At 45.0% G+C, this 17,860-nt stretch overlaps 1 protein-coding gene across 14 annotated transcripts in view; it reads right to left on the reverse strand.

Annotated features, from left to right (window-relative positions):
- MSI2 (musashi RNA binding protein 2) overlaps window positions 1–17,860 on the reverse strand; it is a 388,856-nt gene that overhangs the window by 167,287 nt on the left and 203,709 nt on the right. For all 14 annotated transcript variants that reach the window (XM_034752631.1, XM_034752630.1, XM_034752638.1 and 11 more), the window contains one exon: window positions 8,465–8,513. In XM_034752631.1, the coding sequence (XP_034608522.1) occupies window positions 8,465–8,513 (49 nt within the window). The remainder of the gene's footprint in view (window positions 1–8,464; window positions 8,514–17,860) is intronic.

Genomic DNA, 17,860 nt, shown 5'->3' on the forward strand with positions numbered 1-17,860 from the left:
ATTCCATCTTCCCCTGAAGTGTATATAAAAATAGCTGAATTGGAGCTGTTAAAGCACAAACATAAATGTTTCCCAGCGCCCGAGTGGTTTGGAAAGTGCTTACGGCAGCACAGTGCCACACACAGGAGACGCATCAAGGATCACCTTGAGATCAGAATGGAAAGGCACAAGGAGAATCTTGACTGCAGGACACAAGGGAAGACGAACTCATCACGGTTTGATTTTTTTTTAACGCTACACTGCAGCCTCCCCCCATCCCCACAGTGGCACCCAGCAGAACAGTACTACCCTACCAGGTAGAGTTAATTCTTGGGTTTGGGCAGCAGATAATCCTGTGAAGAGACTGCCATTGGAGTCAGCAGGCAAGAGCAAGGGTAGATATACACGGGATGTGTGTGCAGAATCAGACCCCTGGTCCTAGAGGGGATTAGAACCCAGGACTTTTGGGTTCAAAACAAAAGCCTCTGCCATTTGAACTAACAGAGCATCTCCATCAGCTGCCTAGAGAGTATAGCTTTTATCTTCTTTCTGGGTCAGCCATTAGAGGGCAACAAAATCCTACAGACTTCACCCAACACATTATAGTTGTGCAGTCTGGTTATGCTGCAAGATGATGCATTCCCTTGGATCTCAGGATTCTACCTACTGTGCTCCCGACCTATACATGCCAGGAAAGGGCAAAGACTACAGCCTCTGAGGTAGAAGAGGAAGTAACTTTCATGAATTACTAAATGTAATTCTCAGACAGAGTAGGTAGACAATAAAAATCCCAGAGTAGGAGCCTGCAAATTGAAGCTGCAAATGCCTCAAGAAAGAAAAAAGTACTGAATCCATATTAATTTTGGAATACAACTCCTTGGGCCACCTGCCGTGTGTTGCATAAGCCACTTCTTAGTCTGTAGAGTTTAAGCAAAGAACGTGGAGAGTGGTGGGTAGAAAAAAATCGCTGGAGCACGTTCAGTCTGGCTAAATCTCTGCCTTGCTGAGGAATTAGCCCCTTGGTGCTCCTTACATTTGTCATCCCACTGGACCAGGTCAGAGAGGAAACGTAGCCTTCCTTGTGCCAAAGACAAGCCCCACGTAACATTGCTCTTAAACACCATAAGCAACTGAAGATCTTGACCGGGGAAGGGTACGTCATGTCTGTTTTCAGGATGGCTGAAAAGAAGAGGTTGGAAATATCCTCAAAATAAAGGAAACCATTTGGGGCTGGACTTCCAAAATTAGGTAAAGGGCTTGGACAAAGAGTTTCCATTGATTTCTAATGGGATTTGGCTGTTCAAATTTCTTTGGTGGCTTTGAAAATCTCAGCCCTTCAAGTTTTTTTGTTTTTGCTCAGTTGTTGGGTACTGCCATTTTAAATAGAAGTATTTTATGGAAGAGATAGTGGTGAGGGGGAAAAAGACTATCTGCAAGGTTTTGTACTCTAGCAACCAGCAGTCACTAGGCTCTCTACTGAAGCAAACTGACACACACAATGAATAATTTAGAAGGAGTGTGTCATGAGCTCAAGTCTCCTGATTCTGCCATAGAGACAGAGGATAAGGCAACATGCTCAAGCCAGCGGTCCTAGTGTTCTAGGAAATCGGGTTTGGCCGCTATCCCCACACTAATTTCCAGGGCTTGTAGCACTTCTTGACTTTACTCAGAATACTCTAAACGTCTTGGCAGTCTCCCTAAACAAATGAGCTATATACATTACTCCAAGAAGCTGACACTTTTGTGGCTCAGACAATAACTGTATCAGTCAAGCAAGCCCGCACAAAGAGTAAACACAGGAACACTTAAGTGGCTGGAGTCTGAAAGACAAATTACATAAGCTGTTAAGATCTGTTTCCACTTGGGGGAAGAAATCATGAGCCATGTCAGGTTTTTATTTTCCCCCATAACATGTTAAAGCGGAGAGATGTTTGTAGTGTAACATCTATATCGTGCAGAGGGAGCCATATACTGAGAGACAGACACTTACTATTTAATACTACTGGAAATTCTGATTGAAAGTAATCCTGAGTCAACTTTCAGAGCACTGAATCTTCATCACTCCTGTATGTAGGTAAGGGCAAATTACCTAGTGATTCTGCTTCCTCAGATACCATCAACACAGAATTCTCACTCTTGGGTTTTAAAACTCTAGCACGCTTGAAACCTCCGAGAGTCCTATAATGGTGGTATCTTTAAAGAAGTACAGTTATCACCTTTTACAGGTGAGAAAAGCGAGTCAGAATGGTTGTGAGAGTCAGCTAAGATTAGAATTCAACAGTTTTTGGTGCTCAGTCCCACAGATCACGCTGCTTCAAAGAAAAACCAAATTATGCTGCCATTAAAGACACGTGCCAAATTTAAGACCTAATTTCAAGTCTAAAGGAAATGAATAAAGCAAGAACTCTGGCTTTTAATTCCTACATCTCAAGACTTTACAGGATTACATTTAGCATACGTTCCAGGCAATCTGTACAGAATATAAGGCTGGAAGGGAATGGATGGGCTGCACCCAAGATAAGTGGCTGTATAGTTGAGATACTCATGGTCAGATAGCCAAGTGCTGGCTGCCTACCTACCTAGAGTTTCTGCTAAACTGTTTCTCCTGTACACAGAGATAAGGAAATGAACAGGTCTTTGAGGCAGCTCACCCTTAGCCATGATTTGTACTTTTAAAGAGACTGTGGATGGATTAAGAATACATGGGTTGCAGGAAGCACCAAAATTTCAGCCTGTCCATCCCACTCGCAATTCAGGACAGGCCTAGACACTCTCCTTTTTCCAGACTAGCCCAGGATCAATTCCCTCCCAGTCCGCTTCTCCCTTTATAGAGACACTTGCCTGGGCCTGGTTGAAATATTTGAAATTTCAAATTTGACAAAATTTCTGAACGGCTAACTTTAAACTAAAAAAGGACAACAAAGAGCATTTCCCCCCTTGTTTCTTTGATCAACTATGGGCTGCATAAAATGTTGTTGAACGTTGAAATTTTAAATTGGGGGGGGGGGGGGTGGAAAGAGGGATAAAAAAAAGATTTTGACTGGTTTCCTCTTCCCAAATAGCTCTGTTTGGTCTTCTTCTAAGGGGTTCTGTCTCTTCTCATCGTTTTTTGCACCAATTTAATGAAAATGGATTGAGTCAAGTCAGCGGGAGTCCCTGATACAGACACACTTATAATAGTTTAGCTTGCAATCCACACGATCTAAACTGGGGCCATGTCTACACTGCAGCTGCTACAGCAGCATAGCTAGGCCACCGTTATCCCATAGCGTGTACACAAACTACAGCAACGGAAGTGGTGTGACGTTGTGCAGTCTATATGGTTTTATAAAAACTTGATAAGTCAATATAACATAACTGGGATAGTTTTAGAGAAAATATGGTAATAAGTGAATATAACGTAACTGGGATATGCTTCGTGCAAAAAGTCTCTTGTAAGGTATCATTACAAAGCTTATAATCTACTGAGTATGATCATCTGATTTGTATAAATGTACCACTCTTGTATTTAAAACTAGAAATATAAAATGTAACTCTGAGAGCCTATTGTAATTATGTGTGGGCCATTAATGATGGTTTGGAATCTTGATGACTCTCATTAACCAGGACCATTGTCTGAAGATGGTTGTGTTTACCTGTTAGTCTTCCTGTATGTGTGTGTGCTGGCAAGTGGGCAATGAAGTCTTGCAGTGACATGTGATCATGTCACCTGAACTGGAATCCATCTTTAACCTGGTGCTTTTCCAGTGAGGGGGGGGTGGAAACCCAGAGGGACAAAGGGTTCCCACCTTATGCAAAAGATATATAAAGGGGTGGAAGAGAACAGAGAAGGGGCAAGGAGCCATCATGAAGAATCCCCTAGCTATCACCTGAGCTGGCACAAGAGCTGTACCAGAGGAAAGAATTGTGCCCAGGCCTGGAAGTTGTCCAGTCTGAGAAAAACTTACTGAAGCATCTCTGAGGGTGAGATTATCTGTATTTAGCTTGATTAGACATAGATTTGCGCATTTTATTTTATTTTGCTTGGTGACTTACTTTGTTCTGTCTGTTACTACTTTGAACCACTTAAATCCTACTGCCTGTATTTAATAAAATCACTTTTTATTTAGTATTTTACTCAGAGTATGTATTAATACCTGAGGGAGCAAACAACTGTGCATCTCTCTCTATCAGTGTTATAGAGGGCGAACAATTTATGAGTTTGCCCTGCATAAGCTTTATGCAGGGTAAAACAGATTTATCTGGGTTTAGACCCCATTGGGAGTTGGGCATCTGAGTGCTAAAGACAAGCACACTACTGTGAGCTGTTTTCAGGTAAACTTGCAGCTTTGGGACAAGTGATTCAGACCCTGGGTCTGTGTCTGGAGCCAGACGGGAGTGTCTGGCTCAGCAAGACAGGGTGCTGGAGTCCTGAGCTGGCAGGGAAAACAGAAGCAGGGGTAGTCTTTGCCCATCGGGTGGCAGCTCCCAAGGGGGTTTCTGTGATCCAACCCATCACAAGTGGTTTGCCCATCGCTGTAGAAAATCCCCATTCCCAAGTGACGGTAGCCAGGTCAATGGACGCATTCTCCAGTTGACCTCGCTGCAGCTGTTCCGGAGTTCGGTCAGCGTAGGTATGTTGCTCAGAGATGTGGGTTTTTCACAGCCCTGAGTGCTGTAGCTATGTCAACCTAGTTTTAAGTGTAGATCAGGCCTGATATAAACACTTAATTGTGACCCCTGCTCAGGAATTCCACTGATTTGGTTTCTAAAACTGATTTAAAAGTTAAAATAGTGTAAAAACCGTGTGTAGACCAGCCCTTGGTCCTTGAGCCTCCTCTCAAGGGAAGCAGATAGCTGTGTAATTTGCTGCTGTTGAATACTTTCACTGCACTGACTGCCCCTCCCTGCTCCACAGGGCCCTGATCTCAGAGATCCTGCCTTAATCCCCCCTGAAAGCTGTGAATAGAGATTTAACATCAATGGATGGAAGGGCAGTTTTGTGGTTAAGACACTGAACAGGAAATTCAATGATCTGAATTCAGTTCCTAGCTCTATCACAGACTTCTTGGGTGAGACACTTCAGTACTTCTGTGTACCAGTTCCCCATCTGCAATGTGGGAATAAACTGTACTCCTTTTCTCCCACCCTGTTTGTCTTGTTTATTTAGACTGTAAGCTGTTCAGGGCAGAGATTGTCTCTCACTACGTGTTTATATAGCACCAGGTGGCCCCGGTCTCAGTTGGGGGCTCCAGGCATTACTGTAATATAAATAAATCAATAATAATGGTCAATTGACAATTTCAGCCTGGGGGGGAGGGAGGAGATACAAAGACCACAGCTGTGATTCCAGCTCCACAAACTTGTCTTCCCCTCCTGGTGGGCACAAGTCGATATTCAATCCCATTTGTTACATTGAGCGATCTTTGCTGGAAGGCAACACCAGAAACTCAAGGCTAACCAATGGATAGATGCAGGTGTGATTGGAGGGAACTGGTTCTACTTGCACTTTGCTCAAGATGCAGGCAAGGAAAGGTGTTATCTATCTCCAGGGCATTAATTAATCCTTTAAACAAACAGCAAAGGCCAGTGCTTGACACCCACTCAAGTGCCTTCATTATTTCTATTTTACATGGCACCATTATGCTGCCTGCAAGCAGCACACCAATTAATCCAAACCAGCCACAAAACATCCTCCCCACCATCTGCATGTATCCACTTTTTGGCTCTTGTCTTACACTGAGACTAGATCAGAAGCTCTTTCGAGCACAGACCATCTTTTTGTTCTGGGTTTATGCAGCACCTAACAATGGGGATCCAGGACTAGAGCTCCTAGGTACTACTCCAGTACAAACAAATAGTACAACCACCATCACCACTGCTCACTGCTTCCCCCGCCAACATCTTCCCAGGATGTTTTCCAGAGCTCTCAGTCCTTCAGACTGAAAACAGCTTAACCTGATCCAGTGAGACATGAAACATGCAGTTTTAGGAGGGGAGATGGGGGTGGGGGAATTATATTTATTTAGCACTGACACCCACGTCCCTCATAATTGGGGGTGCATTCGCTCCACTCCTTCATTAAGGATAATTAGACCAAATGGCTCCTTAAAGATCTGTGGAATGCATCCTTATTACTTGCTTTAAGGACACTTGGCTCAAATTTCAGAGTAACAGCCGTGTTAGTCTGTATCCGCAAAAAGAAGAACAGGAGTACTTGTGGCACCTTAGAGACTAACAAATTTATTAGAGCATAAGCTTTCGTGGACTACAGCCCACTTGGCTCAAAGTGATACACTGGGGTTCCCAGAGCCCTTGTTTCCCGTGCACCCCAACGCATCATACATTCTTACCTCAAACCACTGGCTGGCGTTTTGCTTTATAAATTCCAGACTCCTGCCAGCAAAGCAGAGAACTCGGGTCAAAGGTGCAAATGAAAGGAGGAAACTATGGGGTGAGATTTTCTAAAGCACTCAGCACTGACCTAAACTCCTACTGACTTGGGAAGCAGCTGAGTTAGGGTGATGCTGGTGGCATGGAAAATCCCATCCTAAATTACAGGATCTAACCACACAGGGCCATGTTTGCATTCCAGAGCAATTGTTATCTCCCTGCCTCCACTCTTCCTACTCCCTAATCTCCCAATCACGCTTCACTCCACACAGCTCCCACGTCCTCCTTTGCTCACTTCTCACTCCACGCTCGAGGGACAGCCAACATATCCCAAGTATCCTCCCTTCTCCTGCAAGCCCATTTATTCCATTCATCACGCAGCCTCGTCTGCGCACGGTGGCAAATCCCTTAAAGCAAGGATTCCACCTTTTATCGGGCATTACAAGACTAGCATAAAACACCACATCCATTACAACACTAGAATAATAAAATAAATAATCAAGTCCACATGCAGACTGGTGCCCACCATTTGTTACCCAATCCAAGTGCATGTCTGTGTTTTGAAGGCACCATCTAGGGACTGATTTTGGAAAGGCTCCTACATCTCCCCTCCCATCTGTTTCTAACTACTTCAGCAGTCATGTGTCAAACAGAGATCATAAACCCAACCTAGGCAGCAGGAAGAATAAATGGAAATGAAAGCACACTCTTCAAAACTGACAGCAAGTGAGAACACTTTTCCCTTCCCATCCTCAGAGGGAAGGTAGCTATGCTGAAAAATGGCCCACTAGCCCGTGGAAGTTAGTTAGGAAGCATTTTGCAAACACTTGGTAGCAGCTTCCCCCCAAAGTGGCCAGTACAAGGAGGAGATAAGATAAGCCCAAAGACTGTTCTCGTTCTGCCTTGAAAATGGGCTCCTTGGTGTTAGACTAGCAGGGCAAGGACCAGAGAGGGACTCAGAGGAAATGCAGACTGAGAGGCAGAAGAGAGGCGAAACGGTTAAGCAGAGAAGATGGGAGATGGAGGGAGACAAGGTACAAGAGGATCCTAGAAGGAAGAATCAAAGAGGATCTAAGTGCCACACTGATGCTTTGCTGTGCACGTGGTCAGTGTCCTGTACTGTAAATACATCCAGCCTCCAGGTCCCAAGCTGTAACTGGGGACTACAAAGGAGAGGGAGCATTTTGGAACACAGTCTCCGAGCAGCAGCATGGGGGGATGGGAGGGGGAAGAGGCCGTGAAAAGATCACAATGGGCTAAAGGGTGGCAGGTGTCTTACTTCTAAGAAAAAAATGAACCTGTAACATTGGCATCATCAATTTGCACATCCAGGCTTGCTTCTAGCTGCTAGTACAAGACTTGCACATGCATTCAAGTGTGCATGTGCCCTGTGTGTGTGTGCACATTTAGCAAGTGGGTGGAAGCCAGTTGGCAATTGGGCCCAATCTGGTCTAAGCTACACTGAAGTAAGGAAATTGCAAGTTAAGGTTCTTGCTTATCCTCAAGTGTAAACAGGCAGATATCTGTTATGGGGCATCAGAGTATGTCATGTGTACAAAACATGGAGAGGTCTGAGTGAGTGCTTATCCCCTTAGTACTGAAGGCTGGACTCACTTGCCATACATCTTCGTCGGGCCAGAAGACGGGTGACCAGGGAAAAAACTCTGAAAATTTCTTCCAGCTCTAAATGTTACTCTGTCCCTTTCCACCTCAGCATCAGATGCCTAATGATCCCCCCACTCTGCCACACTTTTATCTCCACACAAGGCCACATATCCCAGCCATCATCCTTCCACCAAAGTCAAGCTGAATAGGACTTTCTTTGGGCCACGAAAACAGGACTCTAGAAAGTGGCCAGAAGAGCTGTCACTGTTGATAAATCCAAGCTCCCCCCAGACACACACAAAAACCGAGGCCCAAGCACGCCCTCCTCCGCCATGATCATGACACATGGGGAGGTGGCTCAGATCCCCGGCTCCTGGCATGGCAGCACTGAACGCTGCTATTGGGGCCACTGGGCCAGCCAGACCTGCAGTGTTACATTCACCACACAGAGTTTTTGCATTTGCCAATTATAAAAATGTGGCATCTGCACTCAGATGCTCTCTCTTACCTCTATGCCTGTTGGTAGTCTTGTCAAACATAAGCATGGCATCCTCTACCTGCAAGACAGAAGAGGCGTGTTTTAGTACCTTTGCTACAAGATTAATGAAGACGTACAAATAAGTCAAGAACTGGGGCGGCAAGGCTGGGGTAGTGGCAGGGTAAATTCAGGTATGGCAGGCCACAGGGATTCATCATCTCTCATTTCCTTTGCCTGGAGTCAGCTCTTTCTTTTGGCAACCTGCCACCGTCAACACAAAGCCTAGCTGGCATTTGATCCTAGAGGGAAAAACGCACTTTTAAAGTTTTATTGCCCTAAAAAGCACAAACATCCAAGTCGCTTTTTTCCCCTCCGTTCTTCTGCTGAGGCAGCTGGAGAGAGATAAGGAGGGGCCCTGGAGTCACTGATGCAAATCAAGCCTATGACTTCTCCAGCGGCTATCCATGTGCTGGATGGGAATTAGAAGATTTCATAAAGTATGTGAGGGGCAAAATCTGGTCAGCCAAAAAGGTATTCAGAGGTTTTCAAGAGGCCTTTTGAAAAGCAACAGGAGGACGGGAGGGGGACAGAGGTTTAATTTGCATCAGGTTTGGCATTTCCACTTCAGAAGAGAGGGCTGCCTGATGAAATGTATTAAAGTGCAACGAAAATCACTTTCAAGTTTCATCACCCTTTGCATGATTTATTCCACCTACATTTAATCTGTACAGCCACACCTACATTTTACGCTTATTTGTGACTGAGAGTGTGCGGGGATTTCTTTTTAAGTATATTGTATTTTAAACTGTTCAGAGACTCCAGAACTTCAGCAGGGTGCTGCTGCATTCTTATGGCAAAGTCCTACAGAATTTAACAGAAAATTATAATCTTTGAATAGACCATTTTAACTATGATTTAATAAAGAATGATCTCTCTGCTTTAGAAGAGGTGATGGTGAAAAACAAACAAACTCCAAGCCACAGAATGGATCTCATTCTTTATTCAACTCTAATTTTTTTACAATAATTTCGACAGTTGGGTTCATCCCTATTGAATTCTACCCAGGATTCCCCCCCCACCAAAACAAATTTAATGACATATTTACCCACTCATTTTAGAAAAACTGATTTCTTTGGAGAGTCACTCTGCAATGGCACCCACCCTGTAAAAATTACCATGCAGGTGATGCAGTTAGAGGACAGTCCCCAACGATAGCTCCATTTGCAGGCTTTATGCATGCACGGCGTTACAGCCTTAGACTTTGCAGGGCAGTAGGATAATTTCAGAGAGTGATTAAAAACACAGGGTGGATCTGTCCCTATTACAGCACTGGAGGCAGCTTCTACCATCCAGTAGAAACTGCAAAGCAATAAAACCTCAAACTGTGCTTAGACTTCCTTTAACCCTATTTCAGCTAACACTGCTGAGTCCCATTCACATTAGTTTGCACAAATGTGTTGGAAACAGCCTGATCTGAAAGGATGTAACATGCTTCCTTCATTCTGATTAATCCTTCATCCGCAGCATGCATGGGACCTAAACCACTGGCACAATGAGAATCCGAACTAAATTAAGTATATTGTCCTGTCGCCCCACTCCCCTTCCTTGCCCCATAAAAGACCACCACAAAACAAAAACAAAACAAAACAAAAAACAAACAAAAAAAACCACCACACAGGTGTCAGTGTTAGAGAGTAAATAAGGACAATTCCCCTAGCACTCATCTGTGCCCTGGAATTACGGGTTGATCAGTGGTTGTTAAAATTCTCAAAGGCCTCAAGCACACAGGGATCAGAATCATGTTTAGCAGCTAGCCCAGTTTCTCTGAACAACGTGCGTTCTCTTTTCTTCACCCATAACCACCTTGTGCATCACCGGAGGAAAACTGCGCTGAACACTCCTTTGTCCCCACGCTCGTCAGCCTACACAGTACAGCTTTAGGACACTTCTCACCACAAAATCTTTGTCCAAAATCCCAACCCCAGCCTGGAGAGGGCTCCCAGGGCTCATCTGCACTCTAAATACAAACATAACAAGAGGCCCAGTCCTACTACCACTGTTGTCTTCTGACCCAGATGCAACACAATCAGAACGTACAGCGTGAAACGGTTCTCACAACTGTACCCAGGACAGAAGCTGCAATCCTCGACCAGGGGAGTCATTACAAAAGTAGTGCCTTGTACAGGGATTTGAACGGCCGTGGACATCTGAAGCACAGGGTGAGTTTCTCTGGCCACAGGGAGCCTGTGACCCAGGCAAACAGAGCATGATTCTTTAGCCTGCTGTAGCAGCTCGACCAACACAGAGGCTAAAGTTTGTGTTGTTTTAAAAAGCTGCTTTGGTAGCTAGGAAACAAGGGCTGAACAAACAGGTGCTCAAAGGGCATCGCTCCACATTGCTCATCAACAAGGGGAACAACTCTGTGTCCAAAGGGAAAGTAATGCACCCGGGTGATGTTGATCCTACTACACCTCATCCATACCCCAGATGACAGCACTAAGCTGATTAGCACAGTGCTGGTCTCTGTGCACTGTTAATTCCCCAAACTCCTCCCTCTTTACTGAACAACAGTTTACTGGGGCATTGGAAATACACATCCTTCTTTAGAGGTGAACTACAGAAGGGAAAAAAATGCATTGGCCCTTTACTTATTTCTTCCCATCTCCACTAAAAATACCACAAGGGACAAGATCTGGACTACCCACAAATTACAGATCTTTGCAAATTACAGATTCCTTTTTGGTTGAAAAGAAAAAAAATTGTTTAGGGTCAAACTAAAACGTAAAAAAAAATCATTTCCGACTGCATGAAATACTTAGATTGGATTTCAAGTATGTTTTAATGTTTTATTTTTTAATTAGAGGACATCTTAAAACAAAACGTTCTTTTGATCTGAAAAAAAATCAAAACGTTTCAGTTTTTTAGTGTTTTGTTTTTTTTTAAATAAACCAAAATAGTTCATTGAAACTGACATGAATTAGTGAAACGTTTTGGTGTTGCTGAATCTGCATTTTTCTCTGAAAAAAAGTTGTCCATAAAAAATTTCACTCTGCTCCGATCCTGACTTCCCTTGTGCTGTGCGACTGAGGCCTGGCCTATGCGTACAGAGCTACAGCTGTGCCACTGCAGCGCTCAGTGAAGACGTTGGCTATGCTAGCGGGAGAGCTCGTCAGCGTAGGTATGCCAGGTCCCTGAGAGGTGGTAGTTATGCTGATGGGAGAAGCCCTCCTATCAACACAACGCTGTCTACACTGTGAGTTCGGCAGCGTAACTGCATCGCTCACGGGGTTGGATTTTCCACACCCAAATGACGTTGTTATACCCACATAAGTTTGCAGTGTAACCCAGGGCTAAGAGTCTTATCAGGCAGGACTTCAATAGGCTAAAACCTGAGCTGCAGTTTTCAACAACCCTTTCCTTCCTCAACTGTGGATGGCAGGAGTGACAACACAGGCTTCAGCCTATTGGGCCATCATCTCACTCCTCCAAGCACCGCCCAAATCCTGATGAGAGAGGAGGGATGGTCTTGGAACTGGACTGGCTCTGGGGAGATGCAAATGTAGTTCCTGGTTCAGCGGTGGAGTTGCTGTGTGTGCTGGGGAGAGACACTTCAACTCTGTGCTTCGGTTCCCCATTTGTCAAATGGAAATTGACGATGTGTTCCCTCTCGCCCTTAGAGTGACTTCGGTGGGAGTTAGGCACCTAATTACCTTTACAGATCTGGTCCAAAGCTCTTGCTATGTGTTCACACAGCACCTAGTACAACGAGATCCCGGGCTTGGTCAGGGTCTTTAGTGGGCAAATAAATAATGGTAACACAGACTTCCTGGGCTGGGGGAGATTTCTGCCACTTCGGGTGGAAACCATGTGAGCTAAACCATATTCGTGAGCTTTGTGCTTTGTCCACACTGGGAATAGGACTGTAAAAGTTTTGGCTCAGAAGCAAAACCACAAAAGAGAGAGTTACAGATCCAGGGGTTCAACTCTGAAACCCCACAGAATTCAAAGGGCTGAATCAGTTCTGTTGGAGCTGAGTTTCTGATTTTGACCAACTTCTGGTTAAAATATACCCTTAGAAAGCAGCAGGGTGTTTTTAAGCCAGCTGGTGCACTTCCAGCAATGCCTAATTGGTTATCTTTTCTGTTTCCTAAGGTCAAAACATTTTATCTCCTCTCTGCCCTTTCTGAGTTAACCCCACCCCGCATTATTTTTAGGGCAGCCATTGTAACAGAAGAATAGCCTTTTTCCTCCATAGTCCGGTGACACAATAGGACTTCTCAATGACTCCTGAATAGATAAAGTGCAATGGCGAAAGAAAAATTCTATTAACGCTTTACAAAATAAAACATCTAAGAGCCACTTAGACAGGGGAGAGAGAAAAATCAATATGGATAAGGCTGCGCGCTTAGAAAAACTTTTCACCAGTTGCAAAAGTAAAAGGGAAGAGGGGGAAGGAAAGGGAAAGGGAGGGAAGAAACTTATTAATTCAGAAAACCTATCAATGCTATGGAAATCTGGCAGAACAGCAAGAACTGAAACTAGAAGTATCTGAATATACAAAGGGCTGAATAGAATGAAAAAACCCCACACTGCTTCACATACACAGCTTGTTTCTCACGGTTCTCTGTGAATCAAACACAAGTGGCTTGTTTAAGTCTTCATCAAGGAGAAATAAGGGACACAGTAAAGGTAACCGGTAGTAAACCCAGTAGTAAGCATATTGTTCTCTCTCTATTTCGGGAGGGGAGGAGGATAAAAGATCTGCACAAATGAAACTTAAGTAGGTTTGGTTGCTATGCCCAATAAAGATCCATGAGTTAACCCTTTGGTTCACCCTGGGATTTCTCCTGTTCGACTATATTAGGGGTAGCCAGATGCAGCAAATCTTCCAGATCTTGGTTAAAAACACGCAACCACTAACTTATCTTAAACGTATGGAAGTTTGTCTAGTGGTGAGAGATGAGACTGGAAGACAGGACTCCTGTCTTCTATTCTTAGCTGTGATACGGGCTTGCTGTGTGACCCTGAGCAAGTCACCAATCATAATCGGTTTCATCTGTTGACCTCACCGTGCTTTACAGAGGTGAAAAAGAATAATTATCCCCACTTTACAGATGGATAAATGAGGCAGGGAGGTGCAGTGACTTACCAAAGATAAACTACTGACCTACTGTGCAGGGCTTTGTGTGAGGCTGACAATGTTTGTTCATTGTTCGGAGATCATCAGAAAAAAGCGCTATAGAGGGGTAATGTTATAGTACTGTAATATAATTAGCTAAAGCACTTGCTTTTCTACCTGTATTGTAAAACGCCTAGTGTAATCCACTGATCGGTTTCAGAGTAGCAGCCGTGTTAGTCTGTATCCGCAAAAAGAACAGGAGTACTTGTGGCACCTTAGAGACTAACAAATTTATTAGAGCACAAGTATATTACATAACCCTCAACTACAGAGCATGGATTTTTAGCTCAAGTTGTAGAGACTAATGATTTGATGATGCTTTCCAGTTCAATCCTGTGTTAGGTGAGGTGGCTATCACATAAAGAGGCTCTTTGGGTACCAGAGAAAAAATACTCAGCTACACAACTGAAATTGCACAAGTGTTCAGAGTTTTACAAGGCTTTTAGTGCGAAGTAAAACACTTCTCACCCCCAGAGAACCTGCCTTCACAGAGCAAGCCTGAGAAAGTGGGCTTTGACATGTGCCCTAATGGTCAATGCTTGAACTCTGTCAGAGCACATCTACACTGCAAAATAAAAAGTGTGTTCTTAGCTCAGGTTAGCTAACTCAGGTTAAAACCTGAGAAGACACCGCAACTCGACTTTTAACTCAGGTTAGCCGCTTGAGTTAATGCCTATAGGGCAGCCTGGGTTTGAACTGCTCACCCAAGTTAAAAGCCAAGTTGCTGTGTCTTCTCTGCTATTTTAACCCGAGTTAGCTAACCTGAGTTAAGAACAAACTTGTTTTGTAGTGTAGACATACCCTGAGCGTGGAGGAAGTTCCAAAGTCCCTCAGCTGAAACTATCTGCCCCCAACCCCTTCATGTTTAAATCTAGGGACTATTAACCTGGCATTTCAGCTGACCTCAAATGCTGTGGAGAGAGGAGGCCTTGCTCTTCCTGTCTCTGCTCTGATACAGCAAGTGGGAGCCATTTTACTGTGGATAATCTGAAGAAAAGATTCTTAATCAAAGCCTGGAGGAACTGGGCATTTAACAATGGAGCTTTATAAAGAAGTTTGGTGAAGAGCGAATAGGAATCCAGGCAGGAAAAAGAGAACAGTTCAAAATAGAACAGGTTATTAAGAGGCCAGAAAGTTGGGCCGTCTGATGGCTGCTCATTGGCTGTTATGAAAAACGCATTTGTCTGATTTGCTGTGGGCAGGTGTTTGTATTACAAAACCACTACTGCAACTGGTGCTCTTCCTTGAAGGCAATAGGGATGTCAAAGTATAAATGTACAAGGAAAGTAAGCTCCTTTCTCACTCCTTCAAACAGGGTTGAGATGCATCAGGGAGGAGAAAGTAGGGTTGCCAGGCTTCCGGTTTTCGACCAGAATGCCCTGTTGAAAAGGGACCCTCACGTCTCTGGTCAGCACAGCTGCCTGGTCTGCTAAAAGTCTGGTAGGCCACATTGGCCGGCTCTGCACGGCTTCCGGAAGTGGCCAGCATGTCCCTCCAGCTCCTAGCGTAGGGGCGACCAGGGGGGCTTCATGTGCTGCCGCCGCTCTCGGCACAGGCGCTGCCCCGAGCACCGGCTCTGCATCTCCCATTGGCTGGGAACCACAGCCAATGGGAGCTGTGAGGGCGGCATCTGTGGGCAGGGCAGTGCACAGAGCTCCCTGGCTCCTCCTCCTAGGAGCCAAAGGGACATGCTAGCCACTTCCGGGAGCTGCCTGAGGTAAGTGCTGCCTGAAACCTGCACCCTTCATCCCCTCCCCTCCCGCACCCCAACCCTCGGTCGGAACCCTCTCCTGCACCCTAACTCCTTGCTCCGCCCTGAGCCCCCTCCTGCACCCAACTTCTCTCCCAGACCACCCCCCCATGCTCCAAACCCGCAGACCCCAGCCCAGAACCCCCTGCCCGGTGAAAATGAGCGAGTGAAAGAGGGTCGGGGAGAGCAAGTGACAGAGGGAAGGGGAATGGAGTGAGCGGGGATGGGACATCTGATAAGGGACAGGGCAGGACAACAGCGTTCATTTTTCTGCAATCAAAAAGTTGGCAACCCTAGGAGAAGCCCAAATCCTAAGGGTTTATGTCCCCTCAGCTTTGTGGGGACAGAAAGGAGTGTTTTCCTGGGCTAGCCTATCGGACACCTTTCAATGACACTAAGTTCTCTTTGAAGAATGAATAAGTAGGAAAAGAACAAACACAATCACATCTCGTGGATGGCTCATTTCTGAGCGCACAACCTCCAGGCAGGTCACCTCCCTCGATTTTCATGCAGAAGTGCTTAAGGCTAGTCCTCTGAAAAAGGACTCAGCAATCTGAAGTGTTATTTAAAAGAAAAATAGTAACATATACAACCAAAAACAATTATCCCCACATGGCTCGATGTGGCAGCTTAAGGAGCTGATTAATCCAAACTAATTAAGAGCAGCAAATGAGAGGGTATTACAGAACGCTCGCAAAGTCTCAGCACTTTGGGGGGGGGGGGGAAGTGCCATATGACTCAAAAGATAATACTAGTAATAAATAAATGGATACTTAGGAGTCTGAAAGGACATCTTTCCACCCTTCATACACCCCCACATGCACCTAGCTCAGCCCCTGAACAAAACGACAATAGGTTTCTTACATAAAGCTTAAGTAATAGGTTTTAGTTTATTTAATGTTTCTTTTCAATCCACCCACGGCCCTGGGAAAAGGGAGGGATACATGATCTTTAATCACTGTCTCGAAGAAGGGAAAGGGAAAAAGGAAGGGGGAAAAGAGACCAGAAGAGCCAAAGGCTTTAATAATCCTAACAGTTCCTAGGGTTATTTAAAATACATCTGACCCGTTCACAAAAGGATCTACAGAGATAAATGTACTTGATATTTTCCACTTTAACAGCTGCATATATTTAAAGCAACAAAATGAGGATGACCTAAATAAAATGGCTATTAATTGTACTTCAGGAGGCTCTGAATTGAATGCATTTGATTCTGCCCAGTAGAAGAACATACAATATTCTTCCTGAACTTCATTTTTCCTTCCTCATAAGGGTTTGTAACGTCTCTCACTTTTCTCCATGGGGCAGGCCCAAACAGCCAAAGGAGATCTAACTTAATATGGACCATGTCCTAATGGGAAGATGGACTCCTTCCTCCTGCAAGGGCCAGGTGCAATTTAATAGCTCTCTCTCCGGTGGGATTTTCACACAGCCTTAATATTGGCCTAATTCTCCTCCCATTGAAGTCAATGGTAACTTCGCTAGGGGCAGATTTAGACTGCAGGAAAATCTCACCCCCTATCTTTGGCAGCTTTTATTTCGACGATCTTTACTTGGGGCTTGATTTAAAACCAACTGAAATCAACATGAGTGTCTCTATTGACTGTAGTAGGGAAAACAGGGCCTGTTTAATGATGCCCGTGAAACTCCAGCAATACCTCTTTAGATTTCTGCAGTTTGGGACTGCCAGGCACTACGCCACCAGGGAAGTTTGGGAGCAGGAGGACTGGGCTCAGGGTAAAGGGGTGAACAACCCGCCCCCCCCCCCCCCCCAAAGAGGAGTGTTTTTTGAAGGAGGTTGTATAACATAAGTGGGCTGAGAAACCCAGCTGGCGCCAGCCTCTTGCTTTTTTAGGCTGAGAGCTCATGTACCGAATATCCCCATCTCCTCCTCTCCCATCAATTGCCAGAAAAAAAGCAGCAAGACACAAATGTAAACGTAAATGTAAATATAAATATTCACCCGTATGCCCAGCACTCCCCCCTTTCCACCCAAGGGCTCGCCATGGGATAGAACCCTCCATCCAGCATGATACTTAAGCGGATCCTTAACTTCAAGCACGTGAGCAGCTCACTGGGGAGAATGAGGAGCAATGACTTAAGCACACGCTTAAGCACTGCTGAAATGGGGCTAATGAGAGTGGACGTAATTGAGCTGCAGCACTGAAAAGGAGGCAGGCACCAGCCAAGTGTGGCAAGCGGATACCGTGGAACAGGGAAATTGCTGGAGAGCTCCACATTCATAGAGTTGGTGGGAGAATGCAGAGTAGTGAATGCATGGAGGGGGAGCAAGTCACAGATGGAAATCACAGAGCAAGCCTGACATCAGCCGCTTATGGCAAGAAACAGTTGCTTTCTGCGCCCCTGACAGCTGTCACATGGAAGTGTCATCTGTTGTCGGGCCGCTGGCATGCAGCTTTCTTGAGTCGTGACTGTACGCGTCTCCCTTTCAAAAATCCACCTCTGACTTTCTCTGTCATCCAATTCCTCTCCGGCT

This window comes from Trachemys scripta, chromosome 18, assembly GCF_013100865.1.
Source record: "Trachemys scripta elegans isolate TJP31775 chromosome 18, CAS_Tse_1.0, whole genome shotgun sequence".
Lineage (NCBI taxonomy): Eukaryota > Metazoa > Chordata > Testudines > Emydidae > Trachemys > Trachemys scripta.